This window comes from Suillus bovinus, assembly GCF_016758785.1.
Source record: "Suillus bovinus strain UH-Sbo-P2 chromosome Unknown EDB93scaffold_18, whole genome shotgun sequence".
Taxonomy (NCBI): Eukaryota; Fungi; Basidiomycota; class Agaricomycetes; order Boletales; family Suillaceae; genus Suillus; species Suillus bovinus.
The window spans coordinates 462,036-489,282 of NW_024542074.1; the positions used below are offsets into that span (position 1 = coordinate 462,036).

The window sequence follows — 27,247 nt, forward strand, 5'->3', positions numbered from 1 at the left end:
GTCGAATCGTGTCAATGTGCAAGCTCGTAGAAAATCTCAAGTGAGTGTGTAAACGCTTTTCGCAAAAGCAAGCAGAAATCACCCTTGCCATCCATACATTTGCACTCATTCTTAAATTCCGAGTCCATGGCTTCTAGCCAGTAATCTTGAGAATATGATGTCCTCCGTCATGAGATTGCACGACCACAAGCTATTTCCTGGTCGGGAATGAAGATCAGATATAATCAAGCAGTTTGGGCTTCGGAGGACGGTCAATGACTTCGAACCTGCCTTGAGCCTAACTGTGGGAATCTCTGGTTATAATGATTCATTTGCTAGGAGGCCTGGCGCCTAATGACTTGGAGCTTGTTATCCGTTGCTAGGATTACCTCTGATCTATATAGTATGACTCAAGAGAGCTCCACATGTGCGGCAGGTCGGTGGACAACAGGCTGCTAATCATCAATAAAGTTGTCCATTAATAATTATACTCATACTCGTTCTTTTCATCACAAAGTTGCGATCCATCAAAGCGACTAGAAAAAAAGACTATGGATACACAGTATCGCTTCGATGCCCATCAACTATGACCACCCCCACCCCCATAAGACGAACCATTTCCAGGAAGTCCATGAGTTTCCAAGTCTTTCCCATCCAGCGCCTCCTGGATCATTGAAATCGTGCTTTCCAAACTCCGGCGCCTCGTCGAGGGACTCGTCATCGTCGTCCCAAGTGAAGCCTGCCGACCATGTCTACCCTTGAAAGGCGTGCGCGGAGACCCCATCTGTCCACCGCTCGGGAGACTCGGTAAGGACGTCAGCGATCCCGACGACATGGAAGGGTCCACTCCAACGCCGGCTACACCCGGGGACACAGGAGAATCGATCGTGTCTGCTGGGGTCGTCGGTAACGACCCAGCTTGTGCTTGAGCCAGGTATGCTTTTGCCTCTTCGGCGTCAAAAAGTTCTGGAGGCAGACGCTCGTTTTCGATATCTGACTTCCGTCTGTGTGAAAATGTAATGAACACCAAGAGCGTACGCAGGGGGAAAACGTTGTACGTACGCGTCCTCGAAGCCAGAAATAGCATCTTTAATGCCCTCTGTACCCAATGCTAGCGTGCCGTATGGCAACTTACTAGAACCAGATATGCTCTTGAGCTCTGAAACTTTCTCCGACTCCTCTCTGTGACAGATTTGTCAAACTAGCGCAACGTGTAGACAAGGATTGCGTACCGGAGCAGAGCAAACACACGCGCCATCCGCCCAACTGCAAGAATCTTGTTTTTGATGATCTTTCGCCTCTCTACAGTCTCTTCGGGGTGGGCTACTCGTGAAACAACCTGTTCCTCGTCAGACTCCTCCAGCTCTTCTTTGCTGCAAGTGTTTAGCACGGCGACAAGCATGTCTGTGACTATATGCGTCGCTCAGTTCTGGATAGACACTCCAAATAAGCTTCGAGCTTCGTGAACATACTTTTCTCTCCCACAAAGGGTAAACTCCAAGTAAACACATCCATGAAGTTAGGTAGCCAGTACGGATGAGGCGTGCAGTTGAACTGCCGAATGTTCATCACGTTGCTCTCATACTTCAATACGGCCGCTTTGTTGTTGTAGACGTCTAGGTAGTTTGGAGCAGAAAAGATCGTCATGACAGAAGGAAAGCCTGTGCTTTTCGTCTTCCGGTACATGCGATATCTTTTGAGCGACTGCATGAGTAACATGAACGGCTGTGCAATCAAAACATACCCGGCATCTTGCGCTTCGTGTGCGCGAATGATCGAAAGAAGATTATTTCGCTCTAAGAACTGACAGGCAGCTTGATAACTGCATGTCGACGATTAATCACAATACATCGAGCACCTGAGACAATAACTCACGTGAAGAAGTAAGAACAACCCCGAACGTGATTATGAACAAAGCTTTCATTCATCTTCTCTTGTCCAAAGTCTTCGACGGGATCCGACCATAGAATATCGCACATCAGCCCGTGTGTCGGAGGCTCGCGGAACCGGTCGATCTAAACACAATATAGATGAACGTTGCATCATGGAAGATCCGCGTATCAACATACTGCTCTAATATCATCCAAAGTGTTCAGCTCTGGTGAAAGACCGCCGTGGATGCACAGGAATTGCTTATTCATGATGGCAGCAAGGGGAAGCGCACAAAAGGAGTCCATGCAAGCGTCATAGATGCGCTCCGAGTATTTGTGCTTACCTGAGTGACGTTAGTTGCAGGTCCATTTAGAGATGAAGTGATTGAAACAAACATTCAAGCTTGAAAGTGAAATAGTCTGTGAGATGCCGGCATTCATGGTTGCCACGGAGCAGGAAAAGGGTGTCGGGATACCAGATCTTTAAGGACCACAGATACAGAACGCACTGTATAATGGGATGAGTTGGAAAAGGTAGAGCATTGATGCGAGACACACCTCTATACTGAAGTAACCCCGATCAACGTAATCTCCGAGGAAAAGGTACCGTGTATCCGCTGGACTACCGCCAACTTCGAACAGTTTCATCAGGTCGTACTGGAGAGATGATCAGTAAGGTATCAGCCTGACGAACAATTGAGGACGCATACATATTGGCCATGGATATCGCCACACACTAGGGAAGATGGGTGTGTTGGCATGGTGTGACACAGCAGACGACAAGCACACTCACCTGTGATTGGCGCGTCGACCTGCAAGACGTTAGGCTCCGCACGAAGGAGCGCAGTTGCCTTTTCCAAAATCCATATCGCCTGATCCTCGGTAACACGGCCTTCGCGGTAAAAGTGGTTCTTGAGGAACGCTACGTCAGGTTTCGTGGGATCTTGTCTGGAGAAAAACTGGGCATCCGTCGGGACATTCATAGCTGGCGCTTGCACCTGCAATGAGAGCTCAGCAGGCGGTTAAAATGAGTAACCGATGACGCGAGCGTACATCTTTGACAACCCGCTCTTGTGTGCTGATTGTGTTGCCATCTTCGAGTACATGCTGAGTGAAGTCGATATCGGGCAGCGGCTTCTTGTGCTGGATCTGCTCAATTGCACGTTCGACAAAGGCTTGTGGGATGTGCATGATGACGGTAATTGAAGAAGATCGGTCGCACACGGATAGAAGGGAGTGCAAGAGACGCTCAGTGGCGGTGACTGGAGAAAATACCCCTGGGCCCACAGCTTCAAAGTTGTAACACGAAGTGTCTATTATTATTGCGACCAAGCCACAGCACACTACTGCGGAAATAGTTATAGGTAATCAATGGGAGTTCACGCCTATCGTCTAGCTTCTGTACAGTGCAGTGTATTATGAACCGAAGTACAAGCTCAGAACATGTTTTGCAACGTGGAAACCCAATAACGAGACAACATAGCTCGCAAATAACGGTAATAGTGGGGCCAGCAATATTTCGGAACGTATCAAGAATGGCAGAGCTGAGTGTGGAGAAAAAATTAGCGGCGCGATAGAAGAGAAGTCTTGCATACCACTGAGCCCGAGGTACACTCCGTAGATGTACTGAGAAAACCTGTTGGCGAAATCAATGTCGATACAATTTAGGTGGCGTGACGTCCAATACTTGCCCTGCAAGATATAAGGTATTGCCAACAAGGAGGCAAACCCAGTTATCCTTCGAGACTACGGGAAGGAGGAACAGTTGCGCTAAATAAAGTGTCAGATACAAGGGGAAAAATGCGTTCGTGTGAACGTCAAAAGCATATGCCCATTCGACTGAAGAATCTGTAGGTGATGAATGAGAGGAAGGTGATACCAACACCCGGTTGGCGAAGAACCTATGAAGGAAAATGATGAGTCAACATCAAGCTAGAAGAGGAGTGACGAACCAAAGAAGAGTCGCACTCAGTGCACCGACAAGGAGGTAATCTCGCAGTATCATCATAAAGGCTAATCGTACAGCCTGCAGTGGAGAATACGAATACACAATAGACCATGCTACTGCAGCAACTAAAGGACATCGGATACGTTGTAAATGACTTCTGAATACAGGTTGGATGGATGAATCTCACCAAAGAGGCTTGCAAATAGCAGAATTAAGATTGCTGGGTCATCTCTCGCCCAGGTGTTCTTGGTCTCTACGGTAAACGCATAAATGATGGATCCAGACCAAAATACATTGACATACGCTTGTGGTAGTATACGTTTCGATAACTAATAGTCAGGCGTCAACGGACTATAATTGCGTTGATATTTCGGGAGTTGGCTCACACTCTCTTGGGTGCTAGGCAGAGATAAGACAGCTGCCAAAAGGCCAGTTCAAAATCCTGCGCAGCCAGTCTATCTCAGAACGTCTACCCAGAGCTTAACAGCATGCACTTCACACCATTTGCTGGAACCTATGCAACCGTCGAAACATTAATGGCACGCGATTGGAGACAGACATGGGAGTGCCAGATAAATTGTGAATAGGATATGATGGAGATGTTAAGGGAAGTATAGGCATGGGCATGTCTGTGCCTACTCGAGGGCGTCGGAAAAGAGTGCGAGATGGAGACACTTTGAACAAAAATTTGATGAAGGGCGACTGAGATGATGACCAACCAAGAGGGCTGATCGGAATCGGGTTCGGGATAACGACTCGTTGATGATTTGTAAGCGTGTTTCAAGTGCACTATTTGTGCGGCAGAGACCAAGGTCATATGTTTACAATGCTTGTCAACACACCGACGTATCTAGTCATAAGCTTAAGATAAAAACTGCTGTCTTGCATTTATTCCAAGACAGTAAATCGAACTGTGCTGTGCTACTCCGTCTCAGCAGGACACCAATGTTGGATGTCTTCATAAAGGTAGACAGCTAGGCCGCCAGGTAGTGAAGATCAGTGTTACAGGAACGGATGTTGCGCATGGGAAGGGTCCCTCTGAGACGACGTTATTCCGATTTCAGTCAGTTGCTTCTAATCTGATGGAATCGATGCTGATTCGACGGCAAAACGATGAATGGAAGGATCAGAGCACCTTGAGCAGTCAAGGGCTTATGGAACGGAACAATATTTTTCAGGAATGGCTTCACTAAGTTACCAGTTCTCAACACTCGGCGGCACCCGGCGCCAAGCGCGAATTCCAAGATCCGAGTCGCAACCAAGTTCTTTGATGGTAACAAGCATCCAAAAGTAACTCGACATCAACAAGGATTACAAGGCCCTCGTATTCGGGGCCTTTACCCTTGCTTTGTGGGCAAGCGAGCGGTAGTGGAGAACGTTATCAATATTGCGCTCCGTGATGCCATATACAGGATGTTGCTGGTCGTTGCGAGCCGTATATTGATCGGGGTGTATCATAGCTCTGGTGATGTGCATCGATTGCATTAGTGAGGCAGTCGTCATAGTCGTCCAGTTCCAATGCGAGAATAACCGCCACGCCATGAGACCTTGCAGCTTGTCAATTCCCTGAATTGAGTGGTCAAGGATGTGATTAATTGTGCACGTCCGACCTGGACAAGACGGCGATGTATAGTAAGAGCCATCAAATCTCCGCACTTCAAATGAAAGTATACCCATTATGACATCAACAATGTCAATGAAAGGCTAAACAACTTTTGTTGAAAGTATCTGGAAACTTTCCAGGTGCTCGGACAATGATACTCGTATGCCACGACACCTGAGCTAGCATGATGGAATGATTGATATTGCCAGTAAAATCCTGGATGTACTTACACGATGGGGTCTCAGATCTCGGCAGGGAGCGGGCGGGAATTGAAATTTGGGTCGGAGCTAGGAGTTCTCCTCGGCCAACTTGGGAACGCATTTCTGTCGTCAGTTTATCACTCCTCTTGTCCGCGCCATGGTAGAAGATGAAACTGAAGTTCTAGATTGGGGAAATGAGGAGGAAGACAGGGGAACTTCGGAGCAAGATCCAAGCCTTGCTGCTGAGGATGCAGAAGATGCTGTGTCACTTGGAGGTGACGAGGACGACGAATTTCTGACCTACCAGTCTTGCGTTTCACAGGGCGGTACTCAGCGCACACAGCCTTCATTGAAGACTGTTAATCACTCTGAAAAAAATCAGGTGATACCAGTTTCTGGCGCCAATGCTCGGGGCAAGTCTCTCGAACATGACAGGCCCAAAACGCCAGTAAGGTCTCCTCAGGAAACCCATACGGTTTCCGAACTATCTCCAGCCCTCAATCGCCAGCTGTCGTTTGGGAAACTTACTCATGCTCTTCCTCCCAAACCAATAGTGTCTTCAGTTCCATTTATGCATCCTTCTCATCCGTCCATCATTGAAGCTACTGCCATGGCGGCTCGCGTCGACCGGGACAAGAAAAACAGCACTGTCGTCATCTCCAAGCCTGCGACATTTGAATCAGGGGATATACTTCCCCCAGATTGGGAGGTTAGACACCCGAGAAATGGCCGCGGTGTCTATTATTATAATTCTCGCACCAAGGAATCGACCTGGACGCGTCCTGGCAGCTCTCCGCTTGTTCGTGATCGGCGCGTTTCTGACGAAAGTCGGGATATCGTTGTTATCAGCAAGACTGATGATTCCCTGACCTCCCGTATAGGCCGGTCAGACGTTGGTGCCATTTTGTCCTATGATGATCGCCACTACCGCCCTGGAGAAAGTAATCGAAGGGATGAGCGACTGCCAGTGCAATCCTATGGTAGTCAAAATGATTCTTTCTTGGCATCCAATAGAGCCAATGGAGAACGGTCCCTTTCGCCGCCTCCACGCCACCGCGCAGATGATCGCGTTCTGTCTTCTCGTCGCCAGTGGTCACCTTCAGCCAATGGGGACCAGAATAGGGGCAGGGCATCCACAAAGGACCCTGTGCGCCCCAGCTCACCTATAGCAGATGTAGACCGCATTTGGGTAGCGCCTCGAGTTCCGTCACCTGTCGATCGGTCAGTGTCACATGAAAGAAAACACCGTGAAGCCGAGCAACCTCCTCACAAAGAACGCGAGCGTCGCGAGACCCCTCGCGATGCCGACAGAATGTCGACAATAAGTACGTTATCTACATCATCCCCTATCCTCATCCCTCGTCGGCGTATCTGCTCCTCCTGGGGTACAGGACGCAAGGCCTTTGCTGCGTCCCGCACAACCTCGAGAGTTGAGCTGCGCAGTACCATATTTCGTTCTTTTGTATTCGACTTCTTCCTCGCATGGACACACGGACGCTCATCATGGATCCCTATCTTCTTCCTCCTTTTTCCCCTATCCTTGTATCTATCCTCTTTGTTTTTCTTTTCTCCTTTGTTATTCTCTAGGACCCAGATCGCCTGTCAGCCACAATCGTGACGTTCAGTACCCGCCCACATTGCCGTCTTCGAACGATCCCGACATCTCGCGCAATGAATTGTCGTCCGCAGCAAGGCAGAATAGTCGCTTGATTCAAGCGCCTTCTCAGACGGACCAACGATTTCCAGATTTACCTGACAAGCCCTCGCAAGAACTGCGCGGTCAAGCTAGGTCGCTTAGCGCAGATGGGACTCGGACTCGTCATCGAACAAGTGATCGCCACAAACCTGATGCAAGAGCTCACGAAAACACGGTCGTGGCGCCTCAGACGTTGCCCCAAGCTCCGCAGGAGCAGCTGGTACCCCCTACCCCATCCCCCCCAATCGAACGTACGTATTCTTCACCCATCCACTCTTCCTTCCTCATGCCAACGTCGTCTGCCATTCGCGTGCATCTCTCGCTTGTTCAGGCTCTCGAAAACGGGTGCCTTTGCCACCGCAACGTGACAGTTTCCAGGAAGGCTCCCGTGGCAGATTGGATGTCGGGTACCGCTCGCCACCGTCTGCCACTCGTGAAAGTGCTCCGGTTTCTCGGTTGATTACCAACGATACACGCATCCCTTCGGGCCCACGCCTGTCTCCTTTGGAGACCTCAAGAGACATCAGATCCTCCGATGCCAGAGGCTCTCGGCAAGCGCATTCCAGTTCTGCGCCGCATTCAAACTCTCAGATAGATACCTATGCTCATAACGAGTCTAGGGACAAACGAGGTCAAGATCAGATGGACGTTGAAGACCCTCCTCCAGCCAGTATCGCCAAGTCCACTGAACCTTCTCGACAGCTTGCGAACAGTCAGCGCTATCGAGAGGATCGTGACGGCTCCGCTCCTAAACGCCCGCGGGCAATGATGGACGATGTCGAGATGCCCGTACGACGGAGGTCTCCAGGTAGGCCCATTATACTGCTTCATTCATTTATGTGAGATAAATGGGACATAGATCGCTCTCCCAAAATGTCACGTTCTGAATGGAAAGAGTCTCATCGCACAGCACATGAAGATAGTTCTCGAGCTCCGCCCTCGCGGGATGAAAGACGTGCGCCTGTTGAATCATTGACTCGGACTTCGGTTTGTACTTTGTCGATGACTTCTGTTGGGGTGTTAAATTTGAATTTATAGCGCGATACTTCTCGTCGTCATGTTGATGTGTCAAGGCTGCCTCCTAGTGCTCCAACGCCAAAACTGTCTGGAACAAACAGCATGCCAATTGGTGGTAGAGGTAACCGCTTTAGTAATTCTACTTCAATTTCACCGCATCCACCACTCCTGTCTTCGACTTTCCTTCCTCCGGCGAATTCCGCTTCACGGCGAGGCGCTCATGTATCTGGAAGTAACGCGCAGCCTGTGGTTTCCCGCCCTGTTCGTCCTCCTACTGGTGCTAAGGACAATTCTGATCGACCAGTATGTTTTACATGCATATCATTGTAACCGCTGTTCCTTACTTACAACCATAGCCCTATGTGGATGTTGTCTACGACAGAGAGCGTTTAACCCAGAGTTCCGCTGATCAACGTCAGCAAACAGAGCGCATAGTTTCACCTGTACGCTCTCTTGTGTGGAAATAAATTGGGGCCTCACAAGTTTATGTTACAGCTCCTTCCGCGCAAGCCTCTCTCTGTACCTGACCCACCTGCGGATGCGCCTATCAATACAGATTCGCCATCACGAGTAGGTGCACGTGCGGTAAGAGTGGGTCCTTTGAGCACAACCATTGGAGCTTGACTGACTTTTGTACTGTAGACTCGCTTTGGACCTCCAGTTCCGGAAGTCGAGGGGAAACCATACCTTCACGGCAGACGTGACCAGACGCCTGAGAGTCCTCATTCCCATCACTATGATGATCATGCTACCCCTCCTCCTCTTTCCAGGGACTCTTCCATGACATCGGCACGCGATGCCGCTCATCCGTCACAACAATCCAGGCATGATGGGGATGTCTCTCTTCGCGGTCAACGGCTGCCTGAACCACGGTCCTATGCGCTTGAGAGAAAGGATGCAAAAGATCCTCCTGAATACCCACGTAGCAGCGGTCGCAATGATCGTCATGACCATGGTCCCCCTTCACTGGATCATGCCAAGGAATGGCGTGTAGATGACTCAAGAAATTCGAAGTGGTCTAGAACACAAGATTTGTCCCCACACGAGTCCTCGCGCCACGCGGAAGCAGAGTCGTTGCCTTCCGGCCAGCATACTGCGAATGGCGAAGGGTTGCACCAATCCGTTCCACTCGCTATGCATCCAGAGCGCGCACGGCTCCTGCAGAATGCTCTTCCGCACTCTCTACCTCCTCGCCCCGACACAGAACCAAGACGTCCTCGTTCAACTCGTCTCCGTCACGGCTCTGCGCCTTGGGTGCCCTCCGGTTCACGTTTCAATCAGCACTTTGAGGAGACTGCCTACCCTGGAGACCGCTTTGATCGACAGTCTAACAACCACGGAAGCTCTCTAATTGATCGGTTGGGTGTTGATGGTGCGCAATCGTCCTCGTCATTGAGAGATCGCGTGAAGGTCCCTATGAAGCGGTCTTCGGATGACCTTACTGTGAATGACGCGTTCATGGATGTAGACGAAGGCTCCAAGCGGAGCAGGAGGCGAGGGGGAAAACTTAAGAAGCCGAGGCGTGTGGCATGATATCCTAGTATCCAATTCTGTTCTTTTGTTCAACTTTTGGTCTGCTTTTGATGATGCATTTCCATTGGACAAAGTATTAGTATTACAATCTCGTTATGTCTAGTGATTATGTTTAATTGTCTCTTGGTTCGGTATCTTTTGCAAGCTATGCTCGAGAGATGTCGATGAGATACGTATGAGTTGGTCGATATGAAACTCTACCTGGCTAAAATTGTGCTGCTCCCAGTGCATTTGAACAAAGTCCAGATCGTGTCGCGGCATGAACCATTCCAGAAATAGGAAGAACAGGCAATCCACCACAAGGATGATTGTGTAGATTGGTCCTGCAAATGGCCCTAGTTCCATAGTTCTGAAACATGTTAACCAGGTCTATCTGCACAAACGTGTACAAAGTTACCTTTGCATCCTAGTCCAGAGATCCTTCTGCTCAGACTTGACGACAGCATCGTACACAATCTCGGTTCGTTCTGCAACTTCCCCCCAGTTGTAGAAGTTTTTTACCTTCTGATGAGCTTCCATGGGGTCATGCTGGCCTGTCGAAACAATCGCGACCGCCTCAGACAGGGCACGGATCAAATCTTTAGAAAAAAATCATGGTGAAAAAGCCATCCAAAATGATATGCGCGACTTGCGGAACGTCCCACACGTACCATCCTCCTCTGGCTTCGCAAACGAAATCATATCATGAGGGAGAATCTCCGGGACTCCGCCTACTCGCGTCGAGACCACATAAAGACCTGCGCACGCGGCTTCCAAAATGGCGATCCCAAACGATTCCGTCAATGAGGTGTTCAGAAATATAGATCCTCGCACAAGAACCTGCAGAGACGAGTATGGATCGTGATCATGCATGAGAGTCAGATGCGCTCGTGTTTACTTACGTCTCGCACGTCGCGATGTCGGACTGGACCGAGGAGTTCTATGCGGTCTTGGAGGAGATGTCGTTCTCTTACTTGTAATAGGTCGTTCAGCTTGGGTCCGTCCCCACCTAGGCCAGCGAATTAGGGTTAGATGATACTGGGGGTGGAGAGACTTACCTATGATGAAGTTGACGTTAGGAAAGGCTGAGCATATTCGGGGGGCAGTGGCGACCAGTAAGTCGATGCCTTTACGATACGCCAGACGAGACAAAACAACGATATATACTGAAGAAAAATCAGTTGTCTCCTTCGACCCTCCAGCACGGAAGTACTTACTAGTTTCTGACGACACCAGCTCGGTAGCCGGAGTAAACTGCTCCGCAACCAAAGCGTTTGGAATCACATAAACATTTGGCCGGACGACGAGTGCAGATGAATCTTCAGACATTTCAAACAACTGTCCACGCAGGACTGTATTTTCTCTTCTAATTCACGGTCGCGATGAAATAAGGACGATATCGATTGTAGTAAGAGTTGACCACCTACCCAGTATGCGAGACACAAATCACAGCGTCGACATTTTTGAGAGCGGCCGCAAGGAGTTTGTTGGTCAATATGCTCGCTGCATCTTCAAAGCCAAAAAGACTGTGATCGGTGAACACCGTGCGGACGCCAAGATGGTGGGCGTGTAGAATAGCCTCCTGGCCCAGGGACGATAAACTCGCGTGCGCATGAATCAAGTGAATATGCTCGCGTGCAATGATGACGCGGAAATATGGCAAAAATGTAAAATAATTCGGAAGAGTTGCGGAGGAGGCGATGGTAGGAAATGGGATGTAGTATACTTTCAAGCCTGGCAAAAGCCAGCGAATGCCCACTCTATCTGGAGGATGACTGTGTGTGATTACGATCACCTGCGAATGTTGAATGCAAGATAAAAGTTGTTGTAGAGAACGTCAAAGCAAGTTTGGAAAAATCATGCCTTGTGACCACGATGGATGAGATTTGCACTGAGCATGAAAATGTGATTTTCTACTCCTCCCACGTTTGGGTGGAAGAAATCTGATATCATCCTGAATGATGTAGCGTTTAGAACTTGTTTCTCTCGATACAAAATACATACGCAATAGCGAGAGGCTCATGCTTCATTTCGTGGCAACAATCGAGCGAACGCACGACCAGCTAGTTATTGCACCCGAGATTCAAAAGCCGTAAAAAGGAAACAAAAGTGGCTCGACCCAGGATCGAACTGGGAACCTTCTGTGGACAGAATAATGTGAGACAGAAATCATAACCATTAGACCATCGAACCATGCACGACTGCGTGGTATCGTCTCTCAATATTTGAGGAGCTGGCAAGCCACTCAGAATCACCACACACAGGACTCGGGAGAGATACACCTCAGTGGAGTGCAACAAGTCGTCATTACTTGTATGTATCATCTATCTCTATCCAGCTCGGACGATTTCCCTCAAGCCATTCGCACAACCGATTTCCAGCAGGAGCGGCCTGCCGCACCTATACTTCTGTTATCGCCAAAACAGTTTCTTCATCGAGCACAGCGGTGTTTGGAGAGAAATGAACCCTGTGCCTTAGATGAAGTGATATCCCTTCATTATGATGCATTGGGATACTACAATACCGGACATGCTTACCGAGGGCAATTGCTATGCAATCTGGCTGTAATGCTGGGAACTCGCTTCCAGCGTCGAGGCAATGGTAAAGACTTGGATCAGGCCATCACGCTTCATACGGAAGCGCTGGCCTTGCGCCCGGTCGGTCACAGAAATCGGTCTATGTCATTAGGTAACCTCGCGAACCAACTCTCCTCCCGCTTTCATCACCGAGGCAACGACGAAGACTTGGATCAAGCTATCGCACTTCACAGGGAAGCGCTGGCCTTGCACCCGGTCGGTCACACAGATCGGTCCACGTCATTAAATAACCTTGCGACTGAACTCTCCTACCGCTTTGAGCACCGAGGCAACGACGAAGACTTGGATCAGGCTATCGCACTTCACAGGGAAGCGCTGGCCTTGCGCCCGGTCGGTCACACAGATCGGTCCACGTCATTAGGTGACCTCGCGATTCAACTCTCCGTCCGCTTTCACCACCAACACAATAGAGAAGACCTTGAGGAGTCACGAGAGAACCTCCGTTGTGCATTGGCTCTGATGATGCAACATGATCCTCGTCAATTACCAGTCCATAGGGCGCTGGCTAGTGTTTGTTTGTCGTCGCATCGTTCAAGCCTTGGCGATACCGGCCCAGGTGAAGACACCGATAGTCTGGATGCTGTCATGCATCATCTCAAGGCAGCAGCAAATATTGTCCCTGGAGGCTTGCTATCCCGCCTGCGAACAAGTCTGCTCTGGGTTGGTGAAGCTTCTCAATACTCACATCCTACTGAACTGGAGGCATATGCAACTTCCATGCAACTTCCATGCAACTTCTGGACGCTTATATGTCTACAACGTCCTCAGTATCGTCTCGTCACAATATCATGAAGGACTTCCCAAGTACACTTGCCGTTGATGCTGCATGCTGTGCTCTTCGTAGTGGTGATGTGTATCGCGCTGTCGAGTTGTTGGAACAAGGCAGGACTATCATCTGGACCCAGATGACACGACTCCGCACCCCTCTTGATAGCCTTCAGACTCACGGCGATCATGCAGTAGTCCTGATGAAGAGATTCAGAGACCTCAGCTCCCTCCTCGATAAACCTCCTGTAAACTATTCAGAAGGAAACTCAAGAGTCGATATAGAAGCAGAGGAAACCCGGTACAGATGCCTAGTGGGGGAGTGTAATAGAGCTGTAGAAGAGATCCGGAAGATTGAGAGCTTCTCCCGCTTCCTCCTTCCCCCCTTATTTTCTGATCTTCAAGATGCAGCTCGTGATGGGCCTGTTATCGTGCTCATCACAAGCGAGGCGTCGTGCCACGCCATTATCACCCCGCACAAGCAACCTCCGACTAGCATTCAACTCCCTACCGATTGGCAGAAACTCGTCAAATTGGTACCAGCACTCCGAGAGGCAGTTGAAAAAGAGCCCGGTCCTAAAGGGAACCAAACAGCGCTGATCAAAGCTTTGAGAGAGTTGTGGAACGGTGTGGTTGGCCCGGTGGTCGAAAGTCTGGATGGAATCGCACGACCAGGTTCCCGACTATGGTGGTGCCCAACGTCTCTCTTCAATTTCTTGCCATTACATGCTGCTGGCGAGTACAGGCCAAAGGGAAAGTCCCTTTCGCAGCAGTATATCTCTTCATACACGCCATCGCTCACCGCGCTGATCAAGGCTCGCAGAAGTCGTGAAAGGTCCTTGTCGGTGCCCTTCATTGCCATCGGTCAGGATTGTCCAGCTGGTGCCTCATTCACTTTGGATGCTGTAGAGCCTGAGCTGGAGTTGGTGCGGGGACTTTTGCCCCCTCCCCCTACTGTTTCCTTCTTCAAGGTCACCAGCGTTGATGCCACGAAATCAAGAGCGCTGTGTGCATTGCGGGACAATACTTGGCTCCATCTTGCGTGTCACGGGACACAAAAAGTTGACGAACCCTTCAAGTCAGCCTTTCTTATGCGCGATCAGCCGCTTTCGCTCCTCGATATCATGCAAACGGATCTGTCTCGGCATGAATTTGCGTTTCTTTCGGCCTGTGAGACCGCAGTCGGTGACTTTGATACGCCCGACGAAGTGATACACCTAGCGGCTGGCCTGCAATTTGCCGGGGTTAACAGCGTCGTGGGGACAATGTGGAAGGTCACCGATAGTACCGTGCAGCACTTAGTCAAGGCATTCTACAAAAACTTATGCGGGGATGGTCCAATGGATTCCAAACGAGCCGCCTGGGCGCTGCACCGAGCGGTCCAATCGTTGGCTTGTGATGAGGACATCATAATGCCCTTGGACCAGCGCATAGTGTTCTTGCATATTGGCATATGATCAATTCCGTGTGTCCTTCCACCTTGTTGATTAAAGCATTCTGACGACTTTGCATGTAGCATCCAGTCATAGCCATGCCCAACCCGTGAATTGCCAAGGGGTTTGATACTGCAGACTTTGAGACTGTATACCGGATATGTACACATAATTTTGACTTCAATTTTTATTTTCCACTTTATTGCCTCGCTGAAGCTAACTGATCTGAAAATGTACACCCAATTTGTATTTTCTAGTTTGTTGCCTTGGGGCCAGAGTTGCGCTTAGACTTCTTCAGCATCATGGACCAAGCCATCTGTGCTTCTTTATTTCATTTCAATGGCCTCGTTCTATTTCACTGCGGTGCGCTCTGAAAACTCAGAAGACTAGCTGTATAACTGGACTAGACCGGTTTTCAAGCTATACGTGACAATCGAGCAAGGAATACCTGCAGAAGAGGAACCTCCCTTCTAATGAACTGGGGCATCCCGATCTTGAAGACCATTAGAAGCCGTCCACCTCATCATAGGTGGTGTTATCGTTACTACAAGAACTCCTGTAACCTATTTTGAATTTTCATCACTCGCTCCCTATCTTCTGCTCTTTATATGGTTCACGCTCGCCGTGATTGCGATGTTGACATTTGGCTCGAGTTCGTTACACTGGATCATTCGAACATTAGGTGTTTTCTGGCCTCTTATTCATTTCTTGTTAATATTTTGCTCCCAAAGCAGTCTTCCACGCCCTCACTGCGTTCTAGTTGGTCGTGTACGTCGCTAACATTGGGACGATATCGATATAATTTATGCGGAAGTATGTGTCATCACGCTAGGATATTGCCAATGGGTTTCTGACTTTGTTTTATTTGTCTTGGCGGCACTGTGTACTGTGTGCTTTGTCATGATGAAGAAAGTTGTTGTGATACCGCAAAGGTTGAGTAGATCGGCGATCTATTCTTATTTTAAGCGCGACTGATATGGAAAGTCGAAACATTTATAATAATCCCGCGGGAGTAATTCGTCAGACCTATACGCGCTTGGCAATCTTCGGTCTGCGCACCGCGCGCTTATATCTGTCCAATATGATGTTATACTTGCACATTTATTATTGCGCGTTGCGCAGTCTGCGCGGTGCGCGTTTCAAGTGACCCGGTTATTACCGCAACCTGCGCGCTGCCTTGAAGTCTGCGCGTTGCTTGATATCTGCTTGTTGTCCTCCTTTGCAAAGTCTGCGCGCTTTGCTTTTAAGTTTTTTTGTCACTGATTGTGACATATGCCTGTGACTAGGTCTCCTAAACGCACCTATTACTCCCACCTTTCCAATTTAGTAAAGCGGTACATAAGACGTCTGCTCACCCTTATATTAAGTCAAAAAGCCTTATTTGTGAGGACCAGTGGTCCAGACCAGCAAATCAAGGTCACTTAGAACATTTAATATTGTTAGCCTTAGGTAGCACGCGGGAAAGCTGACACAAGCACTATATTCGGTAATAGCGCGCCACCACTGTTGCCGCCAATGCTCCACTCATCGTTGTGCACAACGAGCTCAACAATGAGCTCAGTTCTGCTCCATTTTGGGCGCGTTTTTTTATATAACAATTTTATTTTCAATATAATGCATTTAAACAGTATATAGGACCTATACAACGGGCGAATAAATTGTAATGCAGTGTATTAGACATTATCCATGTCCTCCCACTCGTTCTCCTCATCCGAATCTACCACCGCAGTGCTCTTTACCCCTCTTTTCAACTTACGAGACTTCCTCGATGCTGCATAGAGCACCGCTTTTTCAGTGGGCTTCCTCTTCTGCTTCGACGGCACTCTATTTGTGGCACATTGTGCAATTGGCAACTGAGTGTTGGGTAGACGCGATTCCATGTGTGACCTGCTAGGTGTTGTGGCGAGTGGAGGAGATGGCGTGGAGACGTTCGGAATGGGAGGGGCTGAAAAATAGTGGAAAGTCAGTAGTAATAATGTACACAGTTAAAATAACTACCTAGAAGGGCAGGATCAATAAGATCTTCAGTGATCTCGCTAGTATGAGGGGCTGGACCTAAGTCATTGTTGCGAGTGGGTGTTGTAGGAGAAGATGGTGTGGGGAGGGGAAGATGATCTGTCTGGTCAGCAGAACCACCAATGTCGTTGCCCTCGTATGTGTTGTCGTCATCGATGGGGCTCTCCTCCGGTCCTTGATCTACCTTGTTTGGGGTCAAAACCTCACCCGCCTCGATGCGTTTCATATGCTCATCAGCTTCCTGTCTTGTAATTCGAATAAACTTGCACTTCTTATCGGAAACTGCCTGTGCAAGAGCCTCTAGTGGGCCAACTCCGCCTTTCAGATTGCTGGGGTTACCCCATTCATTGTGGCACCACCCGATCAGCTTGACTAGATGCTCCTGAACCATGCATTCATAGCGGACAAACTCTAGTGTGGCATTTGTGTTCTCGGTAACCTTGACTATTTAAATAGATTAGCAGACTATAGACAAGGACTACCAAATTTTATACCTAGACTTTCATTTAGACTGCTTCGTATGCCTTGCTTGGCAGCCAACTTGTGGTCTGAATAATTCATAGACAGAACTAAAGAGGGAGAGAGAAATTGGCATTAATAACAAGAAAGTATCCAGAAAACTGAAATTTTACCATTTCGTGGCGCAAGTCCAGCAAGCACAGTGGACTCCATCTTAATGCCAAGTTTCATTGGATCCTCCCACAGAAGTGTACGAACAAAGTGAGATACTACATCGCTCATAAGGTGTACTTTTGGTAGCATGTTAGATGAACTTCGCACAGTGACAATTAATGTTTCTGTGCCCTCTCCATAAGGCCGAGCCAATGTAAAGCTTTTCCAGGTAACGTCAATGGCTTCTGCCAAAACGACGAGCCAAATCTGTGGCCTGTTCATCAATATATGTAAGTATGTCGTCCACTGCAGCATCTTCATCTGCCCGTTTTTCACGCTGTCGGGCCGTCAAAGCTTGTCTTGTTTCTCGAGACAATTTTGGACCCTTCCTGTGTGCATGGTTGCAGCCTATGATGCGCCGCTTGCTACTCAGGAATACTGCTCGAACCATAGTGGAAGAGGAGGGGAATCTCAGAAATTCATTCATGTTAGCGAAGTATTACATTGCGAAAAAAAACAAAGCGAAGTGATCAGTTCCTGACAGTGCCACCCAACATGTTCCAGTCCTCCCACATTGCAGCCGATATTTGAAGAGCTTCAGGCTTAGAGCTAATATTGCCCCTCTTGGCTAGCTCAGAAGCCCACCTATCAGGAACACATGAATTGAAAACCTCATGGCAGGTATTATGAAGGGTGTCACTGTAACCCAATTCCTCCAGTGTGGTGTGAGTGTTTGGACCGAATGGCAGAAGAAGTTCCTTTGGAATTGAATACATAGACCCTGACTGTGATGATGAAGAGACAAGTGGCACTGAACGCTTTGTTGAACGAGTTGGCAAGCTTGCTAATGAAGCACCCAAAGGCGTGCGTAACGGCAGTGGTGGAGTGCCTGAAGACATGCATGATGGCAGTGGTGAAATGCCTGAAGACACATGTGACTGCGGCAGCTTCGATGGTGTCCGAGCCACATGAACTGTCCTGGATGTCGAACGAGCTGGAGTAACAGTAGGTGTAGTAGTGTACGTTGGACGAGCTGGAGTAACAGTAGGAGTAGGAGGTTCAGAAGGGGAATCAGGGTCAACCCTCACATGCATAGCCTCATAAGCCAATGGAGGAATCGGATAGGGATGCGAACTGTCCCCGAGCATGAGGCGTTGGAGCCAGTCATCCTAAAAACCGACATTAATCACACATAAACTTTAAAATGATTGCACTTACAAGGTCACGATCAAGAGCATGATCTCTTGATGGAGCGTGCTTAGATAATGTTATCTGCTGATTTGTCCACCGAATTGTTGGAGTTGCAGAAGAGGTAGAGGTAGACAAGAAAGGTAGCATTGAGTCAGTTGTTCATTGAGTGGAAATGACATGCTCCAGGCAACCAAAAGGCCTTTCTAGAATATTGAAATCAGAGGAGCCAGTACCGCTGGAAGGTAATGGAACAAGGGGAAGGGAATCATAGTCTGGAATGTCTGATGAGCTGTGTCTCAGCTCCTGCTTCCATCCATGAGTGAGACGAGCATCCCGGAAGGATTGTGCCACCGGTAGAGCACACCCCTCAACAAACATCTGTGTGATTTCTGCAATCAGCTGATGACATTGTAAGGGATTGGCGAGCAGCCTCGGATTGAGATAAAGCGACACAGAAAGATCTTGAGGTTGCAGATCTGTTAATGGTGCTGTTGCACCTGGGTGGTGTAGGCAGAGAGTAACACCACCAGACAGGCGGTCAAGAACGGTGCACTGAAACAAAATCATTGAATGATGAACAGGTAAATGAAGACACAACATACCAGGTCGTATATTAATTTTCACACTCGAAACAGATGATTAGCTCTCTCTCGTGAGGCTGCTTGTTTATCGTCATTTGTCATGCCCTCAAATGTGTTGCTCAGGAAGTGTTTTGCTGTTAAAGGATGGAAGCCTTGGTCTGATCAAAGATGATCATTGTCGCTGTGAGCTCCATGCGCTGACATAGCAATTATAGCTGAGAGCCAGCAATCTGACATGTCTGTAATGTTAGCAAGTTCTATAGGACGAGAGAGTGTTTCGAGTAGAGTACTTATGCCATCCATAGTGGGTGGCTGATTGAAGGCACTTGTTGACCAGTTCATGGCAGGATGTAAAACAACGCAGTGGCTGAACGTTAACTCTGAGCATGCAGTACATCTACATACGGCAATTTACATGAGTATTCAAACTTCAAAGTAATTTCACCCACCACTCATCAGAATCAGTACTCTGAGTCTCAGTTCCTGTCTCTCGCCTTGCACATTGTGTCAGAAGTCTGGCCATATATGTTACATGCACATTTGATCTACCTTGTTGTATCGGAAACATGTCTCCGAGTCATATACACCATTCTCGTTAACACCATTTAATTCACCATGATAAAAGCGCATCTTGTATACACAACATTCTACCTCGACATGCAATGTAATTGTAAGCTAAGCTATACCTCATCTGTGTCTACCGGTCCATCATGAAGCTGCTCAAAAAAAGTCTTCCATCAAAGTCTGCTGCTCGCCGTCAGGATCATCATATGCATCATCATCTACATTTCGCTCATTGATATCAGCCTCAGGTTGGTCTTGTAGTGGAGTGCTGTCCATGCGACCAACTCGTGTTCCTGCAGCTCTGCCGCCTGAATATCCTGGAAGTGCCTCTATCTGCGCAATGCGGGACAAGTGAAAATAATTCACAGAGCAGATATGATCCCAGCGGTGCTGAACTTCCCCTGCAAGAGGGGGATCAGATAAACGAAGTTGCACAATTACCACTGGGAAATTAAGGGTATTGTCTTGAATCTTCATGTGAAGTCGTATGATCTCAACATTGCAGCGCACAATCTCCTTCTTGCATCATTGCAGGTCAAAGTATTTTGCAGAGGCTTGGCGATTACAAGGAATTGCCCAATGTTTATCTTGCAGCTGATTATCTATATCTCGAAGGAGATCGAATTCGGTGAGCTGTGAGAATTCAACTACCTGTTCCCAAGTGATTGGTGGCCGGGGGGACTCGAGTTGAGCGGCGTACTTGTTGTAGCGGTTCAGTGCATTCTGGATTGCAGTTGCGCGAGTCTTCAGAGCTTTTGCAATCTGTGTTCGTAGTTTATAATCTGAAAAACATATGTTAGAGCGTGATACAGTAATATTGAGAGCTTACCCAAACCGCTCATTTGAAGCTTCGTAAGTTCAAGCAACCGCATTACTACGAGACGCTCCACGTCATCGAGGGCTTTATGGTACTGCATGTTAGCAATACGTGATTGCGCTCTCACACATTCAGGGTGAGTCGTCATCCATCTCTCCTCGATCCCCATGCGAATTTCAAAATCATCAACTACTTGACCTTTTAGCTCCATCTTGTTCTGGGCTGTGGTGCGGTGGCGGCGGATGTTGGCAATATCCTTGTTTGTGAATCCATCTGGTATGACATGCAGGTCGAGTTGATTAAATTTGTGTTGAGCAGTCTCCCACTGAGACCTAAACAAACATCAGTTATTAAGTTTACATTAAAATTTAATCTTACCGCACCGCATCAAACTCGTTCAGTGCCTTCACGTACTCAACCTCCACACTATCTCCAAGTCGCTGTCGACCAGCCTTCTGAAGATAGTCTCATTTATCATTCAAATTGGACTTGAAATCTTCGGGTGCGAGATCAAATAGGTGGAGGAACTCATCATGCGCTTGGATACATTCTAATGCCTGCACATAGTTGCGAAAAATGAAAGTGCCTAATAATTATCATCAGTATGTATCAGGCAACAAGATCAGTGGCAATGAACGTACTGAGAGCAGCATACTTGTCTTGATCAGCGAATCAAAAATGCTTGTCAAGGGCTTGATGCCTGTGAAACTCCGTTGAGTTTCAAATTTCAGGTGCCAGGGTGTTCGACTCTGAGAACGTTCGTTCACAAGTCTCAAAGTCCTCTTTGCCAGTGCCAAGCATGAACTTAGAGTGATGTTGGACTTGACAGAGACGGTTATGGGCGTGTCCATGGAATCCAGGCACAACACCCTCAATACCAAGGTCTTGTACAGCAGGTCCTAAGGATGAGCATTGAAGGATGGAATGGAATGCGCATTTGATATCATAGCCATAAAGGAACTGCTCAGCAAAAATGTCCATCAATTTGTTGATTGTCGCCAGCGGATATTTCATCCTGAGAAACTGTCAGTAGATTGGTATTGTTGAAGCTAGACTCAAACTTACAGCTCGCCACTGCGGACCATGTCGCATATGGACAAAAGGAATCCATGACGGCACACTGCAACAAAAATACCAGACTTCTGAAAAACAGAGAACATGCGCTTGCGGGCCTCGGTTGCGGCATTACGCCATCGATCAACACAAACATCGACTGGTTCATTTGAATCCTGGTCTTCATTCTCGCAATATATCCAGGGATCATCGGGATCCACAATATCAGCAGGGGCCGAGGTGTTTGGACAGTGAGAGCGTCGAGCGTTCTTGACTTCATCCTTGAATCAATCGACGTATTCCTCATCAATCCATATGTCTGATCATCCATTGCGAGGGTCTTGGCGCTCTCTTCCTCCACGTAATGCAGGGTCTACAAACTTTGCCGAGTTATTACCGTCCAGTGCGATCTCAAAGGGAAACCTCAGCTTGGGTTCATCCTGGACTTTGTAGTGGCAACAGGGACACAAATTGCATGCATGCCAGTTAGGACCAGTGTGTCCAAGGGCTTGTGAGACACGAAGAGACACCTGCCACAGAAGTTCCAGATATACGTCACAGGCAACGCGAAATTGTTTGGCTAAATACCAACCATAACAAACCTAGAATCAGAAGACTCGTTCCATCAGTTTTTAATGTACTAAATGAATGTATGTACTCACACCGTGCAAGTGACATAACTTCTTCGCCTCTGCATGAATACTGAGCCTCGGGCATACACGATGTGTTTGACGATAAGCCTCAAGTGTTCGTATGGTGATGGCCACAGTTGGCTGCAATAGGCGATGAGCCTATACACCTGTATGTCATGAGAGACACATTAATGTGTGGCGAGCAATGACTAAAGACACCTTGCTGTCGTTCTAAGAAAATGTGAGATAGATACACACAGCGAAGATAACAGTCACTCACCGAAGATGTCAACAACGCATATTGAAAAGGTGTCTTTGGAAGCTGGGATACTTGTGTTGAGGGATGCTAACGAAGGATTTTGGTGACGAAACTGGAGATATGCATCGACAAGGGCTTTGTACTGGTCTGCCCATGCATATACAAGTCTGGCTGTATGGTCTTGACGGTCGCGATCATCAATATGAATTCTAGATAGTCCCATCAGAGAAAGGTAGTAGAAAAAATAGCTAATTACACACTGCTGGCATGATAAGGCATGGCCCAGTTCCTCATAAAGCTCCATCTCCCCGCCATCATGACTAACTGCAAAACCTTCCTCACCAATGGGGGGGATGATACTTGGAAGATCCATCTCATTGTTGATTCTGTCGTAGTCGAAGTCAGATGAGGGTGCAGTGACACTATGTTCGGCCTGAAGAAACTGTTCTCTCTGGTGCAGATTCATGCCTGTAGATAGTAGTAGCTGGTAGCAATAGAAATCAAAAGAGAAAACTTACTTTGAAGCTGGGCTGCTCGTTTGACACAGTCCTGGTTGCGGACCACCCTATTCCTCCTCCCTCCAACAGATATTTGCGATGCTTGTGAGGTACCAGGTGTGCTGAAGTTGCCTTTCGTCATCAGAAACACAGGATGGACGATGGTGGTGGTTGAAGGCAAGGTACCTTGATGGTGGTGACATGTGACTGACACATGGTTAAAGCATGTTGGGAAGCCGATGATACGCCACGTTGCTTGTACATCAAGCTGTTGATGCCATCATAGTAAGAATAAGCGGTATGCTGGAGAGAAAATGGCCAAAAAGTAGGAACATTGAGCTCGTTGTTGAGCTCGTTGTGGGTGATGATGAGCGCAAGGTTGAAGGCAACAGTGGTGGCGCGCTATTACCGAATATAGTGCTTGTGTCAGCTTTCCCGTGTGCTACCTAAGGCTAACAATATTAAATGTTCTAAGTGACCTTGATTTGCTGGTCTGGACCGCTGGTCCTCACAAATAAGGCTTTTTGACTTAATATAAGGGTGAGCAGACGTCTTATGTACCGCTTTACTAAATTGGAAAGGTGGGAGTAATAGGTGATCGTGAAGCCGTCAAACGCTTTAAAGATTTGCAGTTCGGGCGTGTTAGTGGAGGGTGCAAGGAACTGATGTTCAAGATCATTGAGCAGGGAGCCGCATTTAACCACGCAGAGCAATTTGTCGAAGAAGCTTGTGACCGTCTCGCTGAAAAATTAATTTTTGATTCATCATTATAAGCATAGTACCGTGCAATGTATTTTACAATTGATGTCCTTTCACTACTAGTAGTCGAATTTCAGGAGGTTTGTCCTAATGATTAAGATGCAAGTGATCCACATGGCGAGAGCCCCAGGTCATCAATTTGAACGGGCAACGCGCAGACTTCAAGGCAGCGCGCAGGTTGCGGTAATAACCGGGTCACTTGAAACGCGCACCGCGCAATAATAAATGTGCAAGTATAACATCATAGTCCAAGTCCACTCTTTGCAACGTGAAAATGCTTCAAGTTACTGAGACAAGCGGCGAGCACTAGCATAGAAACAACATCAATGCATCTATCTAACATTCTCTGTCTATTATATGTAACTTACTGCGCGTCTCTGCGTCAGATTTTGCTCTTATCTCGGTCTCTGGATTTTTGAAGGGACATACTCTGCAAAAGCCCTTCTTGACCTTCACACACGGACCCGGTATGATTCACTCATAGTAAACTCCAGCTGTCAGCAATATGGAACGTCACGATGCACCAAGCCATCCGTGCTTATTTGTTTCATTGTTTCAATTCAATGGCCTCATTCTATCTTACTGAGGTGACACTCTGTTGTTGTGAACTGGGGTATCCCAATCTTGAAGACCATTAGAATTTGCCGCAATCCGAGGAAGCACTCGAAAACGTTAGTACTATGGGGTGACCTCTATCTTGGACAACGTTATCACCACAGTTATCCGACTCTCCGCGAGGTGGGCGTCCACCTCGTCGAATTTTTATCACCTGCTCCCTATCTTCTGCTCTTTATATGTTTCATGCTTGCCATGATTGCGATGTTGGATTCAAATACAACGCAGTAAAGATCTGGGATGCAAAGACGGGCGAACATTTCAACACGCTCAATTAGATTATCATGCATCTTGTGCCTCCCACTGCAAATTGCGTAGCCTCGCAGTACTCCCAAATTTAACGAGAGCTTCAAGAGTTGTTTGGGACGGTGCTTCCTTTTGCCGAGAGACAAGCCCACGCAGCTGTGTCGCAATTTCGGAATGTTGGCCCAAGACCGGAAACGTGATGTCGCTGATTCCAGAAGCGTAGATCCGTAGACATCGGTCTGTTTCAACATGATTTGGTTCCTTCTTCGGAAATGTAACCTCAAGCTTTGGTTTCACGTTGAGGTCGAGAAGGAGAGCGATGTAGGGGAGATTCGATAGGCACTGGATCGAATCATGCTTGCGAGTGACGAACCTCAAGTCTTGCTCATGGCAATTCTTCCCCGCCTTGTCGGAAATGAATATCTGTGATACGCGGTCGAGATCGTTGGGGCCAAGGGCCGGATCGTCAAAATATATAGGAATCATCTTGTCAACGAGCGGCTGCAGATGACAGCATTGCACCGCACTCGTCCGATGCCAGTGTCGCAAGGTCCACTCTTCGGCGCTGCATCTAGCGCTATACAGCCGTGATAATCATCTTAGACACCATATCGTTTGAAAACCTCTAAAAGCGTACCTCAATGGATCGGCGTCAGTCTGATCGGAAATTCGCGGTGAGATGAACTCTGTCATTGCTACCCAATGCGAGAAATTGATGTAGGCATGCTGAAATGCTGCCTTAGCCTCAGCCAACTCCGACCAGAAAGTCTCGCCAAAAAGATATTCCAAAAAATCGATGACGGGGACCTTCTGACAGTCTATCAGATCTGCATCACTATTTCCGACATGGTGTATATCCATGATCACGTCTTGGGAGGGGTCCTTGCGGATAAAGAGATCCTTGGCGAGAAGCAGCAAAAGCCTGCTGGCCAACTCTCCGCTCTGTCCTATCTCGACCATCCCACCATCAGCCTTTCTTTTCAAGACCGCCAAAGCGTTCGCCAGACTGTCGGGCGTCCTATGGAGCAGAATTGATGCAATGCAGGATAGAAAGGGCTCCGATGGATAACCGGTGAAGGTCCACGTCCTATCTTCAGTCGTCGAGAAGCATATACGCAGGTGACTAGCCACCGCTTTCTCGAGATAAGAGACAGCATCAGGGTGACCAAAGCAAATGTCGAGACCGAATCTCTGAGACAGGATAGCGAGAGCCTGGTTCGTATCCGTCAGGTCAAAGGTCATAGATTTGCACAGTTTCTGGGCAGCCAGTATCACAATCTCAGCGATAGTAAATTTTCCCGCGAGCGATTTCCACCTATTTATCGTGGTCAATGAAACTGGAAATGAGGATAAAAAGGCAGGGACGAACAGTGGACGACCGAATCCGACGATATGACTGAACTTTGCGACATCATTCGCCGATATGTTAGACAGAGGGTCTGCAAGCTGGTCCCAGCCAAGATGTGTATAAGGCGGGTATACCAGTTGACCAGCCACCGCTACGCGCAAAGAGTCATCTGCCAGATTGTGTGAAGGTTGAAAATAGGCAACGTAGAACAGGTACTTACGGATCATTTGAGGGGCTGAAAAATGCGCCACTTGTGAAGTTGTGGATGCAAAAACGACCCAGACTGATGCGTGGCAGTTCTTGGAGTAGCAATTGATCGTCCTGCCAACAATATGTGATGGACGAAAACCCTTGATACTCATGTTACTCAGAGGGTGGGCCTCATCGAATGCTATCACGAGTTTAGGATCATGATTTAAAACCATGTCCCTGTCCTTCTTATTGAATATACGTTTCAAAACCTCCAGCATGTTGTTATAAGATGTCTTGACGAATGATTCGCCTTCTAGTTTCGGCACCATGATCTTCCCATCTGTTCACCCACGGTGTGACCTTAGGCGACCGCCTTGTGTAAAATATATCAATTACCTGTGAGAGACATACTCCCTAACTTTACGGCGGTCTCCTCCGCCGTGGGCGCAGCGGAGTCGGTTTTCTCTTCGGGCTTCGATAATTTGATCTTATCAAGGATCTGTTGCGCAAACGTCTTTAGTCGGATTCTCAAGAGACTGTGATTTTGTCACCTTCTCATAGAGATCTTGAACTTCCTGAAAGAACTTGGTACGAGCTTCCGAGCGCATGTCGCACATTTCGTCATTCCACGATTTGATTGCAGCATCAGGACCGCTAGCCTGAGAGCGCAGCCGAGGAAACTCGTCGCTCAGATACTTCTGGAGCGTCTGGAATATGGCCGTAAAGAAGGCGCAACAACGAGCGGTATACTCGGCTTGAGTGCAGCCCATATCTTCCGTCAATATACGCGCAGGCACTACGTCTCGCATAGGGAAGCCTGGATCACTCGGATCACGAAGGTTCATGTACAAAACAAGAACGCCTTTGTTCCGGAGCTAAAAAAAATACTTCAGCCACCTGATATCAATATGCGCTTCATAATTCTGACCTCAGTCATTAGTCTTGATTTTCCTGTGCCCGAGCTTTGCACGATTGAACAGAACTTCGCATAGTATGGTCCTTTGTCGCCGCTTCCCGCGAACTTCATGTTGTTATTTTTCAGGTACTCATAGAAACCATCCACAGCCTTCCCAACGTATGGTCGGACGAACGAATTGTAAAGGAAGTCTGATTGGTCCTCATCTAGGATACGACTGACGTGAGATATAGCCCAAGTAGATGTCACAAGATAAAAGTCTCTGACCTTCAGCCGAGGGTGCGGGGGGGTCACTAGCTTGAGGTATCTGAAATATATCTGCGTCACC

The 27,247-nt window shown here is 48.0% G+C and overlaps 9 protein-coding genes and 1 non-coding gene across 10 annotated transcripts; 3 read left to right on the forward strand and 7 right to left on the reverse strand.

Moving 5' to 3' along the window:
* Positions 1-340: 340 nt before the first annotated feature.
* EDB93DRAFT_1224640 (Metallo-dependent phosphatase-like protein) lies at positions 341-3,139 on the reverse strand. Its single transcript, XM_041451194.1, has 12 exons — positions 2,904-3,139; positions 2,644-2,848; positions 2,561-2,586; positions 2,409-2,507; positions 2,247-2,358; positions 2,049-2,194; positions 1,855-1,994; positions 1,724-1,801; positions 1,452-1,672; positions 1,212-1,389; positions 1,042-1,161; positions 341-983 (listed from the first exon to the last, which is right to left on the reverse strand). The coding sequence occupies exons 1-12, from the start codon at positions 3,039-3,041 to the stop codon at positions 560-562; spliced, it is 1,887 nt and encodes a 628-aa protein (XP_041309111.1). The 5' UTR covers positions 3,042-3,139; the 3' UTR covers positions 341-559.
* Positions 3,140-4,608, reverse strand: EDB93DRAFT_1138004 (UNC-50). Its single transcript, XM_041449215.1, has 8 exons — positions 4,300-4,608; positions 4,185-4,240; positions 4,102-4,127; positions 3,986-4,051; positions 3,803-3,923; positions 3,542-3,751; positions 3,446-3,486; positions 3,140-3,394 (listed from the first exon to the last, which is right to left on the reverse strand). The coding sequence occupies exons 1-8, from the start codon at positions 4,423-4,425 to the stop codon at positions 3,267-3,269; spliced, it is 774 nt and encodes a 257-aa protein (XP_041309112.1). The 5' UTR covers positions 4,426-4,608; the 3' UTR covers positions 3,140-3,266.
* Positions 4,609-5,758: 1,150 nt separating this feature from the next.
* On the forward strand, positions 5,759-6,385 carry EDB93DRAFT_1082968 (uncharacterized protein; the record flags this gene model as incomplete). The annotated part of the gene is made up of 1 exon (XM_041445727.1): positions 5,759-6,385. A coding segment is annotated over one exon (627 nt), but the record flags the coding sequence as incomplete, so codon positions are not given.
* A 2,091-nt stretch (positions 6,386-8,476) lies between these two features.
* EDB93DRAFT_259123 (uncharacterized protein) lies at positions 8,477-9,897 on the forward strand. The gene is made up of 3 exons (XM_041455881.1): positions 8,477-8,617; positions 8,671-8,905; positions 8,957-9,897. Exons 2-3 carry the CDS (start codon positions 8,801-8,803, stop codon positions 9,845-9,847), a joined length of 996 nt encoding a protein of 331 aa, XP_041309114.1. The 5' UTR covers positions 8,477-8,617; positions 8,671-8,800; the 3' UTR covers positions 9,848-9,897.
* Positions 9,898-9,941: 44 nt separating this feature from the next.
* EDB93DRAFT_1138018 (glycosyltransferase family 4 protein) lies at positions 9,942-11,937 on the reverse strand. The gene is made up of 10 exons (XM_041449216.1): positions 11,831-11,937; positions 11,690-11,780; positions 11,254-11,621; positions 11,044-11,192; positions 10,885-10,992; positions 10,729-10,835; positions 10,498-10,666; positions 10,245-10,425; positions 10,049-10,196; positions 9,942-9,992 (listed from the first exon to the last, which is right to left on the reverse strand). Exons 1-10 carry the CDS (start codon positions 11,854-11,856, stop codon positions 9,960-9,962), a joined length of 1,380 nt encoding a protein of 459 aa, XP_041309115.1. The 5' UTR covers positions 11,857-11,937; the 3' UTR covers positions 9,942-9,959.
* Positions 11,937-12,019, reverse strand: EDB93DRAFT_t57. The gene has a single exon. It is a non-coding gene; the product is annotated as a tRNA-Val (tRNA).
* Positions 12,020-12,141: 122 nt separating this feature from the next.
* EDB93DRAFT_1249189 (CHAT domain-containing protein) lies at positions 12,142-14,645 on the forward strand (the record flags this gene model as incomplete). The annotated part of the gene is made up of 2 exons (XM_041452817.1): positions 12,142-13,072; positions 13,126-14,645. 2 exons carry the CDS (start codon positions 12,142-12,144, stop codon positions 14,643-14,645), a joined length of 2,451 nt encoding a protein of 816 aa, XP_041309116.1.
* Positions 14,646-16,212: 1,567 nt separating this feature from the next.
* EDB93DRAFT_1273625 (uncharacterized protein) lies at positions 16,213-18,587 on the reverse strand (the record flags this gene model as incomplete). The annotated part of the gene is made up of 6 exons (XM_041454369.1): positions 16,213-16,566; positions 16,620-17,081; positions 17,132-17,206; positions 17,270-17,516; positions 17,792-18,418; positions 18,468-18,587. 6 exons carry the CDS (start codon positions 18,585-18,587, stop codon positions 16,295-16,297), a joined length of 1,803 nt encoding a protein of 600 aa, XP_041309117.1. The 3' UTR covers positions 16,213-16,294.
* Positions 18,588-19,741: 1,154 nt separating this feature from the next.
* Positions 19,742-23,718, reverse strand: EDB93DRAFT_1102996 (uncharacterized protein; the record flags this gene model as incomplete). The annotated part of the gene is made up of 16 exons (XM_041447260.1): positions 19,742-19,918; positions 20,237-20,367; positions 20,415-20,734; positions 20,781-20,857; positions 21,044-21,102; positions 21,170-21,417; positions 21,468-21,736; positions 21,833-21,985; positions 22,118-22,246; positions 22,275-22,318; positions 22,368-22,555; positions 22,607-22,814; positions 22,865-23,029; positions 23,056-23,245; positions 23,323-23,584; positions 23,663-23,718. 16 exons carry the CDS (start codon positions 23,716-23,718, stop codon positions 19,742-19,744), a joined length of 2,676 nt encoding a protein of 891 aa, XP_041309118.1.
* A 781-nt stretch (positions 23,719-24,499) lies between these two features.
* EDB93DRAFT_1327626 (uncharacterized protein) lies at positions 24,500-27,072 on the reverse strand (the record flags this gene model as incomplete). The annotated part of the gene is made up of 7 exons (XM_041455091.1): positions 26,932-27,072; positions 26,555-26,878; positions 26,400-26,502; positions 26,032-26,343; positions 25,833-25,980; positions 25,101-25,778; positions 24,500-25,040 (listed from the first exon to the last, which is right to left on the reverse strand). Exons 1-7 carry the CDS (start codon positions 27,028-27,030, stop codon positions 24,500-24,502), a joined length of 2,205 nt encoding a protein of 734 aa, XP_041309119.1. The 5' UTR covers positions 27,031-27,072.
* Positions 27,073-27,247: the final 175 nt, after the last annotated feature.

Coding starts and splice junctions, on each gene's coding strand:
- EDB93DRAFT_1138004 (XM_041449215.1), bottom strand. CDS start 4,425: ATGCCCATGCCTATACTTCCCTTAACATCTCCATCATATCCTATTCAC. Junction 4,052..4,101: donor AAACGTATACTACCACAAGC/GTATGTCAATGT, acceptor CGTTTACCGTAG/AGACCAAGAACACCTGGGCG. Junction 3,487..3,541: donor AATACCTTATATCTTGCAGG/GCAAGTATTGGA, acceptor TTTCGCCAACAG/GTTTTCTCAGTACATCTACG.
- EDB93DRAFT_1224640 (XM_041451194.1), bottom strand. CDS start 3,041: ATGCACATCCCACAAGCCTTTGTCGAACGTGCAATTGAGCAGATCCAG. Junction 2,587..2,643: donor GGTCGACGCGCCAATCACAG/GTGAGTGTGCTT, acceptor CATCTTCCCTAG/TGTGTGGCGATATCCATGGC. Junction 1,390..1,451: donor ACCCTTTGTGGGAGAGAAAA/GTATGTTCACGA, acceptor CGACGCATATAG/TCACAGACATGCTTGTCGCC.
- EDB93DRAFT_259123 (XM_041455881.1), top strand. CDS start 8,801: ATGTTACAGCTCCTTCCGCGCAAGCCTCTCTCTGTACCTGACCCACCT. Junction 8,906..8,956: donor TAGGTGCACGTGCGGTAAGA/GTGGGTCCTTTG, acceptor TTTGTACTGTAG/ACTCGCTTTGGACCTCCAGT.
- EDB93DRAFT_1138018 (XM_041449216.1), bottom strand. CDS start 11,856: ATGAAGCATGAGCCTCTCGCTATTGC. Junction 11,781..11,830: donor CATGAGCCTCTCGCTATTGC/GTATGTATTTTG, acceptor TACATCATTCAG/GATGATATCAGATTTCTTCC. Junction 10,197..10,244: donor CTCTGGACTAGGATGCAAAG/GTAACTTTGTAC, acceptor AACATGTTTCAG/AACTATGGAACTAGGGCCAT.